This window comes from Haliaeetus albicilla, chromosome 8 (genome assembly GCF_947461875.1).
Source record: "Haliaeetus albicilla chromosome 8, bHalAlb1.1, whole genome shotgun sequence".
Classification (NCBI taxonomy): Eukaryota; Metazoa; Chordata; class Aves; order Accipitriformes; family Accipitridae; genus Haliaeetus; species Haliaeetus albicilla.
The window spans coordinates 6,251,609-6,271,113 of NC_091490.1; the positions used below are offsets into that span (position 1 = coordinate 6,251,609).

At 51.7% G+C, this 19,505-nt stretch overlaps 1 protein-coding gene across 7 annotated transcripts in view; it reads left to right on the forward strand.

The window, feature by feature from the left end:
- SSBP3 (single stranded DNA binding protein 3) overlaps window positions 1-15,710 on the forward strand; it is a 56,771-nt gene extending 41,061 nt beyond the window's left edge. The window contains exons 6-18 of one of the 7 annotated variants that reach the window (XM_069788670.1): window positions 4,574-4,654; window positions 5,402-5,461; window positions 7,527-7,593; window positions 7,703-7,779; window positions 10,674-10,738; window positions 10,853-10,901; window positions 11,190-11,225; window positions 11,447-11,501; window positions 11,992-12,062; window positions 12,592-12,670; window positions 12,892-12,920; window positions 13,106-13,207; window positions 13,719-15,710. In XM_069788670.1, coding sequence (XP_069644771.1) covers window positions 4,574-4,654; window positions 5,402-5,461; window positions 7,527-7,593; window positions 7,703-7,779; window positions 10,674-10,738; window positions 10,853-10,901; window positions 11,190-11,225; window positions 11,447-11,501; window positions 11,992-12,062; window positions 12,592-12,670; window positions 12,892-12,920; window positions 13,106-13,207; window positions 13,719-13,748 — 801 coding nt within the window. In that variant the 3' untranslated portion in view covers window positions 13,749-15,710. The remainder of the gene's footprint in view (window positions 1-4,573; window positions 4,655-5,401; window positions 5,462-7,526; window positions 7,594-7,702; window positions 7,780-10,673; window positions 10,739-10,852; window positions 10,902-11,189; window positions 11,226-11,446; window positions 11,502-11,991; window positions 12,063-12,591; window positions 12,671-12,891; window positions 12,921-13,105; window positions 13,208-13,718) is intronic. The other 6 variants (XM_069788668.1, XM_069788673.1, XM_069788674.1 and 3 more) reach the window with 6 other exon arrangements.
- The last annotated feature ends 3,795 nt before the right edge of the window (window positions 15,711-19,505 follow it).

Consider the following 19,505-nt stretch of genomic DNA (forward strand, 5'->3'; position numbering starts at 1 on the left):
GAGGATGGGAAAGCCAGGGGCAATAGGAAGAGGTCCACGTTGTCCTGCTCCCTCCTTGGATGCCACCATTTTCCCCCTGCTCGGCTGCCCTGACGTCTCGGTGGGATTCGCCACCGCTCCGCGGGTGCCGCCGGCTGTGGGCAACCAGCTCCGGCGAGGTGGCACGAGAGTCGCAAAACCAGGTTGCCCTTCCCAAAATCCCAGGGCAGAACTCGGTATCAGCCTTGCACCAGACAGGGTTTGAAGGAAGGTGGCTTACGAGCTGGAGGAAAGGAAAAGCAAGCGTCGGAGAAAGTTTTTTTTCTGGAAGTTTAGTAGGATGCCCGAGGCTTTTGTACCGAGCGTCTGGAGCATATGGTGGGATTTGCAGTCAACTTTCTCTCGGGTGCTCCAGCCAGATGGAGGTGACTGTTCTTGGCTCCGGCTGACATGGGTTTGTTTCCTGAAGAGCTTGTGTTAAACATATTCTTTAAAACCAGGCTTCTGCAGTTGGGAGCCCCAGCTGCAGGCGAAGCAGAGCTCCTGCCCACGGCTGCCTTCCGCCGTCTGCAGGGGAACTTGGCCCGCCTTGCCTTGCCTTGCCTTGTGTTGCCTTGCCTTGCCTTGCCCTGCCTTGCCTTGCCCTGTCTTGCCCTGCCTTGCCTTGCCTTGCCTTGCCCTGCCTTGCCTTGCCTTGCCTTGCCCTGCCTTGCCTTGCCTTGCCCTGCCTTGCCTTGCCCTGCCTTGCCTTGCCTTGCCCTGCCTTGCCCTGCCTTGCCTTGCCTTGCCTTGCCCTCTCTCGAGAAGGTGCGGTTGGGTCCTCACCCGGCACCACGTGCTGGAAGGCGACCGGGTTCCTCTCCGAAGGCACCTGGAGCATCTCTCCAAAAGGCTCCTTCAGGGATATCTTATTTTTTTGTTGACAACTTGCAAAATTTCCCTCTCCTTCGGTAGAAATAAAGCTCCTATCCAATAGACCCAGGCATGTCTTTAATTAATCTCCATCCAATTTATTTCAGTATTTTCTAATGTCAAAACCAATAGGCAGGGGCAGGTATTTTACAACACAAGATGCCTTCCTATTGCTAACTCTAAATTGTCGGTATCTCGTGGCAGCGATGCTTTGCCTTCTCATACCATCCTGCATTGTTCTGCCACCCCCAGAGGTGCTTGAAAATGTTTTTAAATAGAAAAACTCCCCCATTAGCTGAAAGTATGTAGCCCATAAAACATGATCCATTTGTGGTGAATTACGCTGGAAACATAAATTGACACACGCAGAGCTATGATAGCTCGTGCCATTTTCCATCTTTAATATTTTACAAGAAGTTTGAGGAGTCGACCTCGTGAAAGACGGAGTGGAAATAACCTGATCACCTGGAAGCTCCCCGTAGAAAGCAGCAGCAGCAGCAAACTTCAGTCGTCTGACGGGCCAGGTTGGGCTTTTAAAGTCCCTGTAGCGTAGAGGGGAAAAAAAAATGAAGCAGAGAGGAGGCTGGGGCACTGAGAGGTGTCGGAAACAGTTTCCTCTAACGCCGTTTTAGCTGTTTGGGGTTCGTCGTTGGGGGTTTTTTTGAGGCAGCTACAGGAAGGTGAAGAATAACCCCCCGTGCAAGGCACCCAGTTTGGAGGAAAAAAAAGAAAAAAAAAAAAAAAGAAAACTTGAGAGATGATGGGGTTTCTCGGGTTGGGGAGAGCGCTGGTCTTGAGATGAGAGTGAATTAGCTGCAGAGCGGGTCCTGCTCGCCCGGCGTGGCGTGTCGGATGAAGCTCTGCTGCGGATGCGACTCCAGGGCGTTTGGGATGTGGAGGAAGCGGAACTGCGTGCCTTCGGCCTCCTCTTGTAATAGCGCTAGTTAATAACTGCTAAATACAGATTTTTTAAGAAATAAGGGTTGTTCTGTTGGTTGGAGCCCACATGTCATCTCTGCAAAACACTTGTCTCAACCGCCGTGATCCATCGGGATCATCTGCCGCTTCCTCTGCAGCGAGGGAAACCCGTGCGAAAAAGCAACCGATCCGGCAGGCATTCCCCGCTGAACGCAGGTCCCGGCCCTGAAACATCTGCAAATATTTACGGAGATAACAATATCCAGAGGGTCTGCATTTCTGACGGAGTGGAGCAGCCGTGCCGCAGGGGCGCGGGAGGGGGCCGTGGCGGTTGCAGCCCGGAGCAAGCATTTCGGATGCTGCTGCTCGTTGCTGTTTTGTAAAAGCAAAAAGAAAAAAAAAAAAAAGAAAAAAAAAAAAGAAAAAAGCTCCTTTCGGCTCCTCCCCGCCTGCCGAAGCATTTGCACGAGCCGGCCGTCTGCAGTCAGGTTATCCAGAAGTCTCTGCCGGGAGCGGTACCACATGGGATAAGGCAACGGCGAGGATGCTGCGGCGCTGAGCCTGGAGCATCCCGGAGAGCAGCCGTGGGGCAGGACCACGCTCCGGAGGATGCCTTCAGCAGCACAAACAAACCGATGCTCTCTGGATCCGCTTGCTGGGGGGGGGGGGATTTTCCTCTGGCGAAAATGCCGCCGTGTCTTACAGACTTCTTCTACGATAACCAAACGTTGCTTGGTCTGAAGCTCTAAATGCAGACCCAAAGCACCACCTCTGATCCCAGCCGGGGTGCGTGCAGGTGGCCGTGTCCCCCTCGCATTCGATACCAGTTAAACCCACAGCCTCACACGCTGGGGCGTGCGAGAGGGAGGCTGTCAGGAGTCTGATAACTTCAAGATGGGGTCTGCGCGCCTGTCCGCTCGGTATCTGGATAACAGTGAGCTCCTCCTTGCAGCGCAGCGAGGCAGGCGTTGCGCAGGACCTGTTGACTCTTGCGTCGATGGGACTTGAAGGTTGGCCTCTGCGAGTCCCGGGTTTGCTCCTCCGCTTGGTTTCATCGCACATTCGCCCCCGCCGATAATCCCTACCCCAAATCCTCCAGCTGTGACGTGTAGGAAGGGCTTTGGTGGCGGCCAGACCTCGTCGGGGGCTGCTGTCCTCCACGGCCCCGTGGTCTTCTCTGCTCTGGTGGGACATGGATGGAGAAGGCAGTTGGGTTGGCACCGGGAGGGTTGTCCTGAGGTGCCGTGACCGCTTCCAGCCAAGGTTCGCCGGGCATTAGGGGCAGGGGCTGGTTGCCTTCAGCTCCTGGAGAATAAACGGTGACGTAAACAGTGGGACTTCGTTTCCCCGCGCGCAGCGGCTGGAGCGGAGAGGCTGGCAGGAGGCTGTTGGTTTAAATCCGCTTGGCTCCATCTCGCTGCCGAACCGTTCAAATAAAAAAAAAAAAAAAAAAGAGGAAAAAACCCACCCTCTTACTTTATTTACATTGCACTCAAGTTTCCACCGTACAAAAGATTTGCAGGTGCAAATATGTCCTGCCTTCATTAACTTCCCCTCCCTTTTTAATTTATGTGATTTCAATTTTCCTTCCCTGTACTGTTAATTAGGGGACCCTCTAATCAGTACCATTATCACAGTGGTATTCATGTTTAGGAAAGCTGCTAAACAAATGCTTGCAAAATTGCTAAATGGCTAATTAATGTCTGTTAATTAAGAAAATTGCTCATGGTAACAAACCATGCCATTGCTGGCAGCAGCTAGAAGGCGAACACTTGTTGAAATTAGTAACGAGGCAGGTAGAGAACATCTGCTCCAGCGCTGGTCCTGGAGCCTGCCGTCGCTTCCCATCACCTACTGACAAAGCTCGTTTGCTTTCTCTACCAATTACACCTCCTTTGACTCAAAAAATCCATATTTTTTTTCCTTACGTTAACACGCACCGGTATATTCTTGCACCGAGCTTGTGGTTTTTCCAAGCAAATTTTCATTTCATTTTAAGGAAAATTTAAAAAAAAAAAAAAAGTGGGCGTTCAAGCCCAAAATGTCAGCGGCTGCTGCATTGCAGCCTTAAACCTGCACCGACTAATCTCTCCTTTTTTCCCCTAGACATCCTTTCTTTGCTCGCAAGCCATTTTACTCGCATCCTTAGGGAATCCACCTCGAGGAAGGATGTTGCATCCGTGCAGTCTGGCGATGCAGCCCCGGTTGTGCCGGCCAAACGCTGCCCAGGCGCGAGCTGGGACGTGCTCCTCGTCCTCTGCGCTCGCTCCAGCACCTCCAGTGAACCACGGTCAAAAAAAAAAAAACCCCAAACCCCGGAGGTGTTTCCAACCTTTGGGATGAGAGAGGAAAAAAAAGATATTTTTTTTTGGTTTGGGGGTGTTTTTTGTATTTCCCCCAACCTCTCTGGTCCTCTCCTGCATATTTTTTCTTCCTCGTTTCACGCCCTTGCAAAGTGTTTCCCTGTGTGTTTATCATTGCAGACTTGGTTGAACTACCGGACCGTTTACCGTCAATGTGGCTGCTGTATTTTGACAGATGTTCTGATTTTTAATTTTTTTTTTTTTTTTGCATATATCATTATTCATTGTTCAGCTACAAATGAATAGAAACTCAATTAAAAAGAGGAAGAAAAGAAAAAAAAAATTAAAAATGGGAGAACTGACTCCCCGACAAAACAGGTCCACCCGTCAATCCTTTTTTTAGCTCTTTCTGCGCTTTCATGTGCTAATCTATAACCTCCTTCTACTGTCTGACCTCACAGGGACCGCCTGGGTCACAGCCCTCGCCACACGCACAGCCTCCACCCCACAATCCTAACAGCATGATGGGACCCCACAGTCAGGTAAAGACACTAGCGATGGGTAGGGCTGTGAACCGGGACGTGCGCTCGATTTGCTTTTTTTTTTTTCCTCTATAAGCATGCTGGGCAGCGGGTACCCGCTCCCCCGGGGAGCATCCCCCCGGGCACCCCAGCTCCGAAGCAAAATGTTGGTTTTTTTCCCATTCTTTTTCTTTTTTTTTTTTTTTTTTTTTTGGATGTGCAGTTGTCAATGGACTAAGAAGTCAATCGTGGGTATCAGACTGTTTTACCTTCCCAAGGTAGCCTGAGAAATTTAACTTGATGTGGGTTTTTAAGCTTCTGTTAGTAGCAGCAGTTGTAAAAAAAGTAACTTTAAGTCTTTCTTCTTTTTTTTTCAGTACTTAGCGTTGGGGGTTTTTTTGTGTGTGCGTGTCTGTATGTGCTTATTTGCCACTTTTTTTAATATATCTCTATATATTTAAACTTGAACAGTATCTAACACTCAGGGTTTCCCATGCACTAATTTTAACAGCCTCACCTAGTATTGCCGATGTCAAACGCTCTCAAACAATAAATCTACAGAGAAAATGTTAAAAAAAACGGACTCCGGACATCTTTTTTTTTTTTTTTTTTCCCTTTTGAAATCTAACTTTTTTTAAAAAGGATGTCTCCAGAAAAAAAAAAAAAAAAAACAAAAACAAAACCAGTGTGTACAGTCTAACCGGCGTGCGTGGGGAGCGTGCTGCCTCCCCGCAGCTCGGCCCTGACCTCCCTTTTGTGTCCCCGCAGCCGTTCATGTCGCCGCGCTACGCCGGAGGTCCCCGGCCCCCCATCAGGATGGGCAACCAGGTACTGCGCTCCCGGGCTCCGCGCCGGCGGGTTTCTTGGGGATGGCTTTTATTCGGGGAGGGGGACGAGGGCCACGTGTCCTGCAGATGCTCCTGGGGTTTGGATGGCGAGCGTCGCCTCCCTCGGGCATCCTCCGTTTTCTTAGTGCTGGACCGTCGAGTGTCACGTAACCCATTTATTTTACTGTTTTTTTGAGGTTCGGGCATATCCAGGGTGTAAACGGCGGTGGGGCGTGTGCCGCTTTTTATTTGTGGTGTTTTCAGCACGGCCGTGCTGCGGGCTCGGTGCCCAGCTGGATTTTCCCTGCAATCGCAGAAAATTAAAGTGATGGAGATAATCCTGCTGCTGGGTTGACCGAGCGCTTAGATCAGCGACGGGGTCAAGCGGGGCAGGTCACTGCTGAATTTTTTGGGTTCGGTTTATCCTCTTATCCCAGCTTAAACAAGGGCAGTTTGTTTCTGGCCTTACGGATGGAGGCTTCCACCCCACGCGCTGCCTGAACGCGTGGCCTTTGGTTCAGGAATTCATCTCGTTCCCAGCGATGCCGTGCAGATCCATAGGGTAATGACCGAACCAGAGGTTATTTGTCATTAAAGGGAAATTAAAGGAAACCTGTAATTCCTTTGAGTAGCAAAGGTGGCTGTGCAAAAATTATCTCGGGAGCTTGTTTTTTGGCTAACAACATTATTTTTATATAGCTCTTATTAGCAGAATGAGCAGGATAGTCAGGAAATAGGATGTAGCAGCTCGCTTCGTGTTTGTGCTTGCTGGATTTGAGACTTGAATCTCTGGAACTTGCAAAATGACGGTGAGACAGCTGAGAAAAACTCAGGGGGGGCTGATGTAGGACCCCCCCAAGCCTGGATGGGCTGGAAGAGCCTCCCACCCAAGGCACTGGTGGCTGTTTTAGCGAGGTATTAATTAACTGCACCTCTTCACGGGACAGTTTTAACAGGACCTTGTCCTGCTGTGGTCCCAAGCTCGTCCCAAGCTCTTCTGGAGGTGAACACAGTGAGCTGGGGCAGGCGTGGGACCGGTCTGGGGAGGCTGCTCTTGCAGCAGGGTCAAGCATCCAGGATTGGGTAAAGTTAATTAGAAGGATTTAATTTTTTCCCCCCAAACGCCACGTATAAAACACCGTTTTGTACCTGCCCAGAGCTCGGCGAGGTTGTGGTCACATCCAGAGGGACAAGAGGAATAAATAGGCAGGCAGGAAGGTCAGGCAGCAGAAGTGTAAATATCCATCTCTACAACGCCCTTGGTTTATCTTCCTCCTGCTGCCAGCTTCCAGGCTGCGAAAAAATCGGGATTGGGCAGATTCTGCCTCGGCACGGCCATGTGCACCCAGTGCCTGCGCTGTGCTCCAGCAGTGGGATCCGTCTGTGTCGGTATTCAAATAAAAGACAGCGCTGTAGCAAAACTGTTTACAGTTTGCTTCCCCCGGGCAGATGGTAGCTGCGTTTTTCTCCCCCTTTATCTATTCGGAGCAGCCTTTGAACTTTAAATAGCCACGTTGCCCAAGCAGAGCGTGGGTTTGGGGAGGGGGAGCATCCGTCTCCCCCTCTGCCTGCGTGGGGACGGGTCCGAATGCTGGTCTGCTGCAAATGGAGCATCTCTCCGCCGGCAGCCGATGAATCGCTGCAACCTGTGTGGTTTGGCCCTGGCGCTGTGTAAATACCGGGGAGCCACGCTGCCCGTCTCCTTTCCTTGTCGGCTTTGATGCCTCTGCCCCGTGCAGCCCGGGCTTTCCCCCTGGCTCCCCTAAAATACGGCAGCCGGATGGCACACAGGCTGCGGGGAGAGGAGGAAGCGCTGACACCTTGTTTGGTTTTCTAGAGGGTGGTTGGGAAAGGAAAGGGGAGGCAAACGCCCGGAGGCTGTTAGGAAGATGCCCGGGATGCAGCGGGATGCTCGGGCAGCTGCAGGTCGTGCTGCGGCAGGAGGGGTGGCGCACCCTGGGGAGCACACCAAGGAGCCCCCCTAAAGCCCCAACCCAAATCTATCTCTTTAGGCTGCATTGTAGCAATTACTATTTTTTTTCATCTTCCTCCCCTTGTTTTCACAGCCCCCGGGTGCCGTTCCCGGTACACAGCCATTGCTGCCCAATTCGATGGATCCCACGCGACAGCAAGGTAAACCCAGCAGAGGAGGGACGAACGGTTAACATTTCTCGTTAGCTGTTAAATTTGGGACCCGAAGTGGCTGCCGTGCCGCGTAACGCCCCTGCTTTCCTCCCAACAGGGCACCCTAACATGGGCGGCCCCATGCAAAGGATGAATCCTCCGCGAGGGATGGGCCCCATGGGTCCCGGTCCACAGGTAAGCCCAACGCCAAAGAGCCTCTTACAGCTCGGCAAACGCCGCGCACCATCGAAACGACCTCCTGGGGCGCAAAGGCCTGGGAGTTTCCCCCCCCTCCACGCCCTGTCCCCCCATTAGTGTTAATGCGTTTTACATTAGTGTTGCATCTGGAAATCCCTCCTTTTAACATGAGCGAGGTCTTCAGAGCTCGTTTAAGGGTATCGCAACCTCCCTGTTGCCCTTCCGTCAAAGGGGATGGCACTTAGCGCCGTGCCGGAGCAGCCTTTGAGTGCATTACGCTGCCTGCCTGGGAAATAGTTATGACCCTAACAGCAGGAAGGGGAAAGGAGGCTTGCATTAAAAATAAATAAATAAAAAGAAATGGCAAAGATCCCTTTAGCAGGGGAATAAGGCTTCCCTCTGCGAGGTTCCCCTCCGCCCGCCCCTCCTGCTGCCTGCTTGAGCTCTCTATTTCAGCAAAGGGGACTAAACTCTTGAAATTAAGCAGATCTGGGTTAATATATGCTGTCTTTCCATTGATTCGCTTTACGGAGTGGCTTGTTGTTGACTCACTCCTGTTTGTTCCTTCTACGAGACTTCAAAACCAGATTACCATATTTTGGTTGGAGGTTTATCCTCTCTGCATCGTCGCCTACGTCAAGTTTGTAGTGCGAGGATCAGAGTCTGTCAAGAGACGAGCGGGTGCGCTGGAGTTTTGTTTTGTTTTTCCCCTGGAGACTGTTGAGATAAGCGAATATTGTGTAAAGAGGGAGTTGTGTCATCCCTTTTTAACACCAGCCTGAGGATGCTGCTCAGGGATGCCCGGCTGTCTCTGCAGGCACCCGGATCCATCCCAGGGCAGGAGGTAAAAAACCCGCATGAGCATCGTTTCCCAGACTAGCCCTCCGATAGCGCCGCTGCTCTGCTTAAAATCCTCCTTTCCTGGAGGACTGCACCCAAAAAAAATGGCATTTGTTAGCATGGCCTGTGCCAAGGAGAGCGGCGGTGGTTTGCCTGGGGGAGGCTGCTCGCTTCCCACTTGCAAAGCACACCGCGAAACTTGGAAGCCGCGAGCGCGCGTTCAGCGCCGCGTGGGATGGTGGCGGCTCTGGGAGCCGGCAGGAGTTGTGAAATGTTCAGAGCTTTATTTTTGACTCCGCCGTTCCCTGTGTACGTACATTAGGGAGAGGTTTTTTAAAAGGCAGCCTTCCCCTGGAGAAGTGCTGGGCTTCCCAATCTGGCACCCGCGGGGCGCTGCCTCCCCGCAGCCATCCAGGAACCAGCGCCTGTGCAGGCAACCACCAAAAATACCCAACCAAACCCAGCAGCCTCTCACACCTCGCACGCCCAGGGCTTTTTTTCCTTTAACCTTTGCATCGGGACCTGCCCGAATACTCCTTAAATTATTTGAAAGGGCTGCCGAGCGTCCAGCCAGGACATCCCGGCATCCTGACAACAGCTGCGTATTACATACCAACGATGAATCATCCCTTACAGCTGATCACCGCTGCCTTTTTCCCTTTAATAGTCGCAGTTTTAGCTCTGCAGAAGCCAGGGTTAGCTTTGCCGGTGCCTGTATGAAGAGGGTTCGTAGCTCACTGGGTTTCGGCAGCATCTTGCCGGAGCCCAGCATCCAGGTTGCTCAGCACAGCTGCGTTCCCTCTCCACCCTCCCTGAGCATCTTTCAGACAGCTTCGTTTTCCAGCCTTTCAGCTCCAATTAAAAATGCTGAGGCTTTTTTTTTAAAAAAAAAAAAAAACAACAAACCAAGGGGTTTGATGCTGCTATTCAGTGTAAATGGCTGGAATTTCTTTCAATTAAGGACTTGCTGGTAATTTGTTTGGGGAAAACCCTTTTCTGCCTCTTCAAAACAAACTTCGATGATGCCCTCAGGAGAGCACCCTGCTCCGGTGCATCCACAAATCCAGGGAAAAATCGACAGCTCTGATGCATTGCACTTAAAATCCAACTTGGAACGCTCCGAGGGGCTGCAAAACAGGAAGCGGCCAGCCATCCCCCCCTCCTGCCTTAGCAATTTTTTTCTTTAAACGGCAGAACTACAGCCCAAAAAGATGCATCGTGGGGGGAAGGTGGGAGGGGAGGAGCGTCAGCGCGACCTAAATCCGGCTGCACGTCGCCCAGAGGGTACGGGGAGCAAAGCGCAGACCAAATGGAGCGCGGCATTCGGGAGATTCCTCTTCCTTCGCTGCCTTGGGCTTGGCTTTGTACTAGAGCTGGTTTTAGGAGATGAGGGATGCAGATCTGAGGCTCCCGGTCCCAGCTGGAGGCTAAGCCAGGGTGGAATAAGCCAGGAGAGGAGCCCCAAGGGGCTGGCTGCGGACCTGCTCCGGGGGACATAGCAGAGAGCTGGGAAGCAACGGGAAAACGAGCCTGGCTTGGTTTTCCCTACTCCAGCTGTCATCCTGGGAGCAGGGGATGCTCCGTCTCGGGGGGAGCTCGTGCAGCCTTTTCCCATCCTTACGCTGCAGCAATAACCTTCCAAGCGATGCCGCCTTTTCTCCTCCTGCCCCTGTTTTCTCCTGCACAAAAAAACAAACCCAAAAGGCTGTTGTTGGCGCCTGGGGGCTGTGAGCAGATTTGTCTCCTGGAGCTGGGAGGGGGCTGTTTTCTCTCCACCAGCATGGCATCAGAGATCGCCGGGGGGGGGGACGACTTTGGGGCTCAGCCTGGCTCCCTTCCATATTCAGCCGCCTGGCTTTTTTATAAACACAATTGCTAATTGCCCCTACGTTCAGCATCGTCTAATATAGTTTTTTTTAAAGCTCATTTTTGCAAACTAACCTTCTTGGTTTTTTGTTTGTTGTTGTTTTTGCTGGGTTTTTTTTCCCTTCTCTTGTCTTCTCCGGTTTCCCTTCCCGTTACGGTAGACTGACCCTTGGTTATCGTTGCAGAACTACGGCAGCGGCATGAGACCTCCACCCAACTCCCTAGGTCCCGGCATGCCCGGAATTAACATGTAAGGCAAACCCTGCACGGGGGATGTTTGGCCGCTGACTCGGGCTTTGCGGGATCATATGGATAAAAAAAACTTCTTTTTTTTTTTTTTTTCCTGTTTTAATTTTGACCCCAGGGGGCCGGGAGCTGGCAGACCGTGGCCGAACCCCAGCAGTGCTAACTCAGTGAGTATCCCGCAGTCCTTGAAGCAAGAGCGGGGCTGGTTGGGAACCGTCCCACAAATGAAGCCATTCCCCGTTAGCTGAATCCTGCTAACGAGGCGGGGGTCCCCAGCCTCTTGTTTAGGCGCTGCATCTGAAGCCTAAGCCCTGCTCCCGTCCTGCTCTCCCTGGGGCGGCGTGCAGCCGCGGGGGCTGGTGGGCCCTGGGACCCCCATCCCGGCCAGGCTGGGGGGGCGGCGGGGGCTCTCGGCTGTGCCCCGCGGCTGAACCTGGCTCTCTTCTCTCTGTTAGATCCCATACTCTTCTTCATCACCTGGTACATACGTGGTGAGTCCTCCTGCTCCATCTGTCCGTCCTGTCGTCGGGGTGCAGAGACGTTACGGCTCGGAGAGCTCGTGTGGTTTTGGGGGGAATCGGTGCCGGGGTGGGGAGGGGGGGCCAGGCTGGGTTTGGGGGTGCCAGGTCTGGCCAGGGGAGGTGTTTGAAAACGTGGGGTGGTGGGCAATGCTCATGTTTGCATGGCTGACCCCCACTTCGTTTCTCCGCAGGGTCCGCCTGGTGGCGGCGGTCCTCCGGGGACACCCATCATGCCCAGTCCCGCAGGTACGAGACCCCCGAAACCCCCGTCTCCCGGGCTCCTGCCCCTTCCCCTGCCGGGAAACCCCCATCCCTGGGGCCGTGCCACCGAGCGCAAGCAACTTCTGCCCAACTGGCGAAAACCAATTTCTGTAGCTTTTGCCTTTTCGGGGAGCGAGTGGCGTGGGCTGCTTGGCTTCGGGATGGCATTTGGGGATATTCGTATATGCATCTATGGATTTGGATGCTGCCGGGGCTCGGGGAGGTGAGGAGTGCTACATGGCGAGGAATTACCTCCCCGTGCTTCCCAGCCAGGAGTTGAATTATTTTTCACAGTTGAATTTCTGTGATTAAAAACTTTGTGGATCTTCATTAAATACAAATTAACCAGAAAATGGTGGTACTTAGAGGGAATTTTAGGTGATAAAATACAAAAGAATGAGTTCAAGTGGCATGAGTTTGTTTTAATTAAGAAATGAATTAATCACCCGACTTACTGGGCTTCACTGTTCCACAGATTCAACAAATTCAAGTGACAACATCTACACAATGATTAATCCAGTACCGCCTGCAGGCAGTCGATCGAATGTAAGTCTGCTTTCTAATAATTTACATATCAGATACCATAACAAATCATAATTAACTTCATCAGTTGAGAGTAAAGCAGTTTAATTGATTTCAGCCATTTGTTACAAAACAGAAATAAAACAAACCATCAAAAAGCGATTAACTCTTTGGCGACTTTGTTAATTTTTTATGCTTATTAAGGGAGCGGTGGTCCTGCTGCTCCGGCCGAGGTGGTGGCAGCTGCGTGCCCGGCGAGATGCTGTGTTTCGCGGGATACGGGCAGACTTAAATCTCTTTAAATACTAGTTGGAGGGAGTCCTCCGCGCTGCCCATGGGTCTGGGTCTGCCCGCACCCGTCCGGCCAAATTTTATGGGTGAACCCACAGGACCGTGAGCCCCCAGACATGCCCCGCAGCCTCGGAGGGTGGATGCGTCCTGCTCCGGAGGGATGGCTGGGGAGGGGACGGTCCCCAGGAGCTGCCGTGGCCGTGGCAGACGTGCGGGGTGGTTTCGTGGCTGATTTTGGTTTTGTCTCCTTTTTCTTCCGCAGTTCCCGATGGGCCCCGGCTCTGACGGCCCCATGGGCGGCATGGGTGGCATGGAGCCCCATCACATGAACGGATCGTTAGGTGAGCGCCCGCGCGGGGGGCTGCGGCTCAGGGAGTCCCGCCGTGCCTTCACTCCCTGGGCAGAGCATCCCAGGGTCAGCCCCCAGTTCGGACCAGTGCTCGAAGCACTGGAAATCGGAGGGGGAGTCTGGAGGGGGGGTGGGGAGCAGGGCAGGGGGGTGCAGGGGCCATCGCTGCATGCTCAATAAGGCTGTTCTCCTTTTGTGTGTCCCCCTGCGCAGGGTCAGGAGACATAGATGGACTTCCAAAAGTAAGTGAGTTGCGGAGTGGGTGTGTGGGCCCCCCCTTTTTCTCGGCACTGGGGTGCCGGTGTGACCCCAACGGATGGGGACACGTCAGGGGGACGTGAGCGGGGCAGGCAGGGCTGCGTCCTGCCCCCACGGCGTTTCGGGGAGCGCAGGGACCTGCTCACCGCCTCCCCCCCATCTCCTGCAGAATTCTCCAAACAACATAAGTGGCATTAGCAATCCCCCGGGCACTCCAAGAGACGACGGGGAGCTGGGAGGCAACTTTCTCCATTCCTTCCAAAATGACAATGTGAGTGAGTGAGTGCGTGCCTCCCTGGGGACGGGGGGGACGGTTCCCGGGTGGCTGGTGGGTGCAAGCTTGGGTCCTCAGCGGGATAGGGGTGTACCGAAGGAGAGGAGAGGATCCTGCGGGATGGAGGAGGGAGGATCCCGCAGGATGGAGAGGAACCGCTGCAGATGCAGCCAGCTGTGCTGGCCTGGTGATTTGAGGCTCTGTGCGTGGCTGCAGACATCCCTCCTCTTCTTCCTCTATTAGCAGCGTATACACGTGTGCATGTTAATTATTTGTTTTAAATTGCGTCTCAGCCCATACCGTTCTGCTGATTTTCTCCCCGGAAAAGCAAGTTAGAGAGCAGATTACGCCCTGATAAATTGGAGTCTCCAGCATATCCTCTCCTCCTGATTTATTAGATCCAATTAGGTTGCTGTGTAGTTGTCATCAGCCTCCTTTTGCACCCCCGCTTCAGTGTCTGGGAGTCTGGCCCGCCTGGTTTCTCACCCTGGCTCTGTCTCTCTTCCAGTATTCCCCCAGCATGACGATGAGTGTGTGATTTCCCTCCCCCTCCTCCTCTCCAGGATCAAGAGAGTCAGCTGCCGTTCGGAGGATCTCAACGAATTATGCAAGAAGAAGAAGAAGAAGAAGCTAGGTGTATGGGCAGGGAGACGCGTGGCGGGGGCCAAAACCCCAGGTTTAGTTTCATGCAATAAAAAGGCTGAACTTTTTATTCCATAAAACATGAAGGACAAAACTTAAAATATTTCAAGACATGACAAGACCCTTCTTTGTGCAGAAGGGTTTATATATGTACATGACACTTCTTTTTGGAAACAAACGGAAGCCTCTAGCACCCAACTCCGATCTCTTTGCTTTGTTCTTTTAAATAAAGACAGAAACCGAACCTGTTGTATGTTTGTGCCGTGCGACACCAGGAAGCTAGTCTAGATATGAAATCTCATGTTGTCTCTGTTGTAGTCATTTTTTTAAATAAACTGGACAGTTTACAATGGTGGTTTTCGTTCAGAAGGCCTGTTTTGTTTTGGTTTTGGGGGTTTTTTTCCCTTCTATTTTTGGTTTTTTTGGTTCGTTTGCAGCACAACGCTTCCTCCTCCAGTTAACAAGATCTGCTTTGGGGAAGAGACTCCACCACCTCGTTATAAACTTGTTAACGCAGGTGACCCCTTCTAGGATCACATCCTCGAATGAATCGTGATCTTGCTCTCTGTGACTGTGGCATGCACTGTGTTAGTCTTTCCCCCCCTCTCTGAGTACCAGAAGAAATCTCTGTCCCTCCCTTCCCCAGAGTCCTTCAGCTGGTTCACTGCAAAAATTGATTTTTTTTTTAATTTTTTTTTTTTTTAAATCCACCGAAAGAAAGGGTTAATCTGACCTGGGACTTTGAAACTGTGATCTCCAGCTAACTTTGGGGTTTTTGGGGGGGGTTTCTTTGCTTTGGGGGTATTTTGGGGGGGTTCTTTTCTTTAGAGATGTGCTCTTGTCAGGGTTTCACTTATCTATGATTTGGAACTGGATGGAGATATTTTTTAAGGAATTCTTGTTGTTAAAATGTAACCTTGCTATTCTGTAGGCTCGCTCTGTAATAAGAAAAATAAAAATTAATGGCAAGCATCGAAGGCCCTTCCTTCTGGCGGGAGAGGAAGGGACGAGCCAAGGCGGCGGGTTGGGATCTCTGTACATGACACTACCCTGTAGTTTGGTCTTTGTTTTTCTCCAGCTCCCATTTCTGCTCCATGTATATCATATTCTGTAAAATATTCTCTCCCTTGGATTTGACCTTTGTGCGGATTATTGAAAGCATTGTATCTTGTTTCAGTGTTTTTTCTTACCTTGTAGTCTGGTTCGAAAATTACCGAGAGGGGAAAAAAAAATAATTATTATACATTGTAGTTTGTGTACGATATTTGTTGATAATGTTTTATTAAAGGGATGTCTTTTTTCCGCACCCCTTCATTGAAATGTTTTTCGGGAACATTTGGCTTGTTTTTATTATTCTGACTGCAAGACATGAGATGACAAAACTTTTTTTTTTAGTGTGTAATACGAATATTTTTTTTTTCACGTTTGCCTTCTTTTTCCTAGGCATTTTAATTGTGCTTTACCTGTAGAAAGTCGCTGGGGAGGGAGGGGTGGGTGGTATGGGGGGGTCTGAGGGTGTCAGTCTCATAGTTACGGTCAGGTTAATATTTTCCAAGTTACACTGAGAAATAACTGAACGCAGATTTTTTTGCATCGCAAATATACCCGGGGGCTCCCCAAGGGGTCAACTTTTTTTCCTTTTCCGCTTTACATCTTGTTCAGGGGGTTTTTTTTCTTTTCCTTTTTTTTTTTTTTTTTGTTCTGACGTGAGGAAATGAAAGGACCGGTTTTAATGTATTTTAAAATGAATAGCTAAATTATTGTCTTCATTGGTATGGGATGGTTTTTTGAATGAAACGGTTCTCCCCCCTTCTCCCCCCCCCCCAATGCTGTAATAAATATCAACATAAACATTTGATTTCGGTGCTCTGCAGTTTGTTCCTGGTGTTTGCTGCCAGACCGGGGGGGGGGGGGGGGGCTATTTTTTTTTTTTTCTGAGTTTTATTTGTCGAGGACCAAACCGCAGGTTTGGGATGTGGGAGCGGGGGAGATGCAGAGCTGAGAGGTGGTCAGCGTTTGCTGGGGGGGGTCTGGCTGAGGCTGGGAAGGTGGCCAGGGATTTGGCTGCAGTGCGGGACCTGGGAGAGGTTTGGTTTAATGATCCTTCCTTGTTTTTTGGGGAAGGAACACAAGTGGCACCTTCAAAAAAAAAAAAAATATATATATAGGTTTGCAAAGGGGTCTACTGACTTCTTTCTCGAGCAAGAGCTGGCTGCAGGGCAGGATGGGTGCCTGCACCGTTGCAGGATCAAACTCAGCTCCGGGCTCTGAACCGGCTGCTGGAGATGGAGAAACTCAGGCAAGGCTGACCTGCCTCGCCGCCGGGCAGCATCAGAGGCATTTGGGGAGAAACTGGGGGGGTTTTAGGTCTTTAGATGGTGCTTGAAACGCTCCCGGGAGCTGCTGTCTGAGACTTGTTCTCTGCCTTTGACTAGTTTGGGCAGGATACGGCTGGCTGCGATTTCTGCAGCTTCTCTCCCTCCTTGCAGGAATGTTCAAGAGGGGGCTGCGGGCTCAGGGGGGGGGCTGCGAGCCATCCTGGAGCTCTGCTGGTCCTGTGGGATGCTCCCACCCGGCACCGGCACCCGCAGCCACGTCACCGCTCCAATTCCAGGAGCGAGCACCGTGCGATCACGGATGCTCCGGGAGCAGAAGGGCGAGGGGCCAATGCGTTGGATGTCTGCTGGGTTTTGGGAACCACCCAGAAAAATCGTCGCGCCTGCAGAGCCCGTTAGCATGTAATTAACGGCGGGGCCAAGGAGCAGTGTGTGCTTACACCCTTTGCTACCTGTGCAGGTTTGCCCCCGGGTTAACGCCACAGCCATCCTCGTGCGGGTTTTGGTCCCCAACGCGGTTTTTGGTCCAGGCAATCACATCCCTCTGTGCTTTGCAGAAAGTAGCGTGCAAGCGTTGTCCATCGTTTGGAAACGTGACCCCCAAGGGTAATTAGGTGACGCTGATGAGGACCTCCTGCCCTCCCAGCTCCCTGGGGCCATCCCTACCCACACTGCCCATCCAGGCCCTGCTCGGCTGCCCCGAGCAAGAGGCAGCATTGCCAGGCGTAGAAAAGCCCTTCCCGTTGGTTCTTGTGGGGTTACAAGCTAGTTTTACTACACACCGCCATGAGAAACTGCCAGGTTCCCTCCCCTAAACATCTCCTGAGCCTAAACATCTCCTCAGCCCAACCTCAGGGATAATTGTCTCCCCCATTAGTCTTCATTAAATTAAATGTGGGAGGAGGTTCTGAACAACCAGGGGCTCCGGTCGGAGCACAGCCTGTACTTGCTGGCACAATGGGTGCAGCCCCTGGAGTGGGATTTTGCACAGGGAGTGGTTCAGGGGAAGGTCGCGTGGAGCAGCGGAGCCCAGACGGCACGCCGTGCATCATCCCCCCCCAGGGCGGGCTGGGGGCCTGATCCTGCACCGGTGGCTGCAGAGCTCCTCTCCTGGCAGCCGGGCACTGCCAGGTCTTCATCTCGGACTCCAGCCACCCCGTTCTCGCATGTTCTGCTTCCCCGGCTGCCGTTCATTAAAAGTTAATGCCTGGCTCTTGGTCCGTGCTGAGGTAATGCCATTCATCTGCTGACAAGCCTTTATAACTTATTGATGCCAAACCAGATGTGCCTCTGTGACCCATCGTCCTGCTCTCGGTCCCACCTCCCTCAGCTGGGCCAATTCCAGCGAGCCACACTGGAGGAACGAGCGGGTGAACCGAACCACATGCAGGCTGCTTGGGAAGACCAGCGGGACACCGCACACGGGTGCAGGGCTGTCCGCGGCGCAGGGGCCGCTCTGCAGGGGCTGCCTGGTTCATGGACCTCGTACCTGCACCACAAACCCCAGCATCCATCCCAGGTGCCAAGCTGGGAGCCCCGCTCTGCCCCCCCCTTGAGTTCCCCTCCTGGACCTCAGAGGAGCTTACCCAGCACGAGGATCAGCTGCTCCTTTCGGCAACACTGTGAGTACTGCTCCCCCCCTCACCGCAGGCGAGATCAGCCGTGCCCTGAGCAAACCAGGGACACGGTCTTGCACGCTTGGCTATGGTCCCCTCATCTCAAGTGGCTTCCTGATGCCTCTTGTAACCTGCCGAAGCCTCATTCCCCTGCTGACTATCCCATGTCTTATTGCTTCTGCCATTTTTCAAAATTGCCTTTGTTCTGCCTTTGTCCATCTCTCCCTGTGTTCATGCTTTGTTTCTGCTCAGTCTTGGAGACAATGGGACTCCAGCTTCACTTAGCTTCTCCTCTTCTACTGCCTGTCCTAATAGAGATGTCTTTGTTGAGAGGTAAAAGCATCTAAAGAGACTTTGGCTCTGTCCCATGTAGACCATCTTCACAGATTCCCACATCTACTGGAAGCATGTGAGGCGTTTCATTCCTCCACGCCCCCTCTCCACCACAGCCACTCTTCTACCACACTTCCTTAGTGAAACCGCTCTGCTCCGGAACGTTAACACAGCAGCGGCTGGCTGCCCTGCAGGGTTTCCTCCTTAAGACGGTAATGACCCAAAGCTGGAAGGGTGAGGGGATGTCAGTAGTCCAAGGGCCGTTGCCTAGAGCCGTTCAGCAGGGTCAGTGTGACATAGCAGAGAGCCAACAGCCGAGAAAGAAACACCTACCAGTCTCCACACAGCATGAGTGTATTCAAATATATTCCTAAATAACTGGTGCAAATTACAGATCTGAGATTTAAAATCGATCAGCTGAATTAGGCATCCCTTGAGCAGGCAGAATTAACATGATTTAGATCAATGCCACACTTACTAGATTACTTCTCTTTCAAGCATTTTCTCCTAACTATTGAGGGATTTGTTAATTTAACTAACAAGCCGATGCATCCCAATTTACTGGATGCAACTGTTGATCTCAAATTTGACTAGTGAAAATCTGTTTTCTGAAAGCTGCAGAGTAGAGCTGTCTGATGGACTGGAACACACAACTGGGGTGTTCATCCAGATGGTCAGAGATCACAAAGCACAGACCAGTCTCTGACACAAGACACTGAAGTGAGATGGATTTCTTGGAAATTAGCTCTTCCACACCGTAAAATAGCGCAGGCTGTCCTATTCCTTCCCATGTGCTGGAGGATATCAGTGCAGAACTGCAAAACATTCTACATTTGGCTGGAGCTAATTTAGCTTTCATTTTACAAAAACCACACTAATCCCCCCATCTTAAAAAGAATACGCTTCCTGCTCAGTTAACTCTGTGTGGCAGGAAGAAATTCTTCCTTTGTATTTTTAGCAGCGTATACCAGCTACCAGGCACCAAAGTTTCACGCTACATTCTACACCACTTTCCCAAAATGGATAGGTCTCTTCATCCAGGATTGGGGGATAAAAGAACTGCGGTTCTATAGATCCAACAAAGCAATCTCACCGATTAAGTGCTTTGGGAACTAAGCGCAGGGCAGCACGACACATCCCAAAGCAGCCAGGAGTAAAACAAAGTAAAAGCCAGGCAGAATGAAAAAGGCTCATGTCTCAGGCTCCCCCCTTGAAGCTTTGTAAGTCTCTTCCACATACACTGCATTCAGAGGTACTCAAAGCAACCTCGGAAAATAGGTTTGAGTCTAGCTCTGTGCAAAAGCACACTGAGAGCAGAACCTGCACAGAGGAATAATGACTGGCTTATGTTCTTTCTAGGCAACGGTG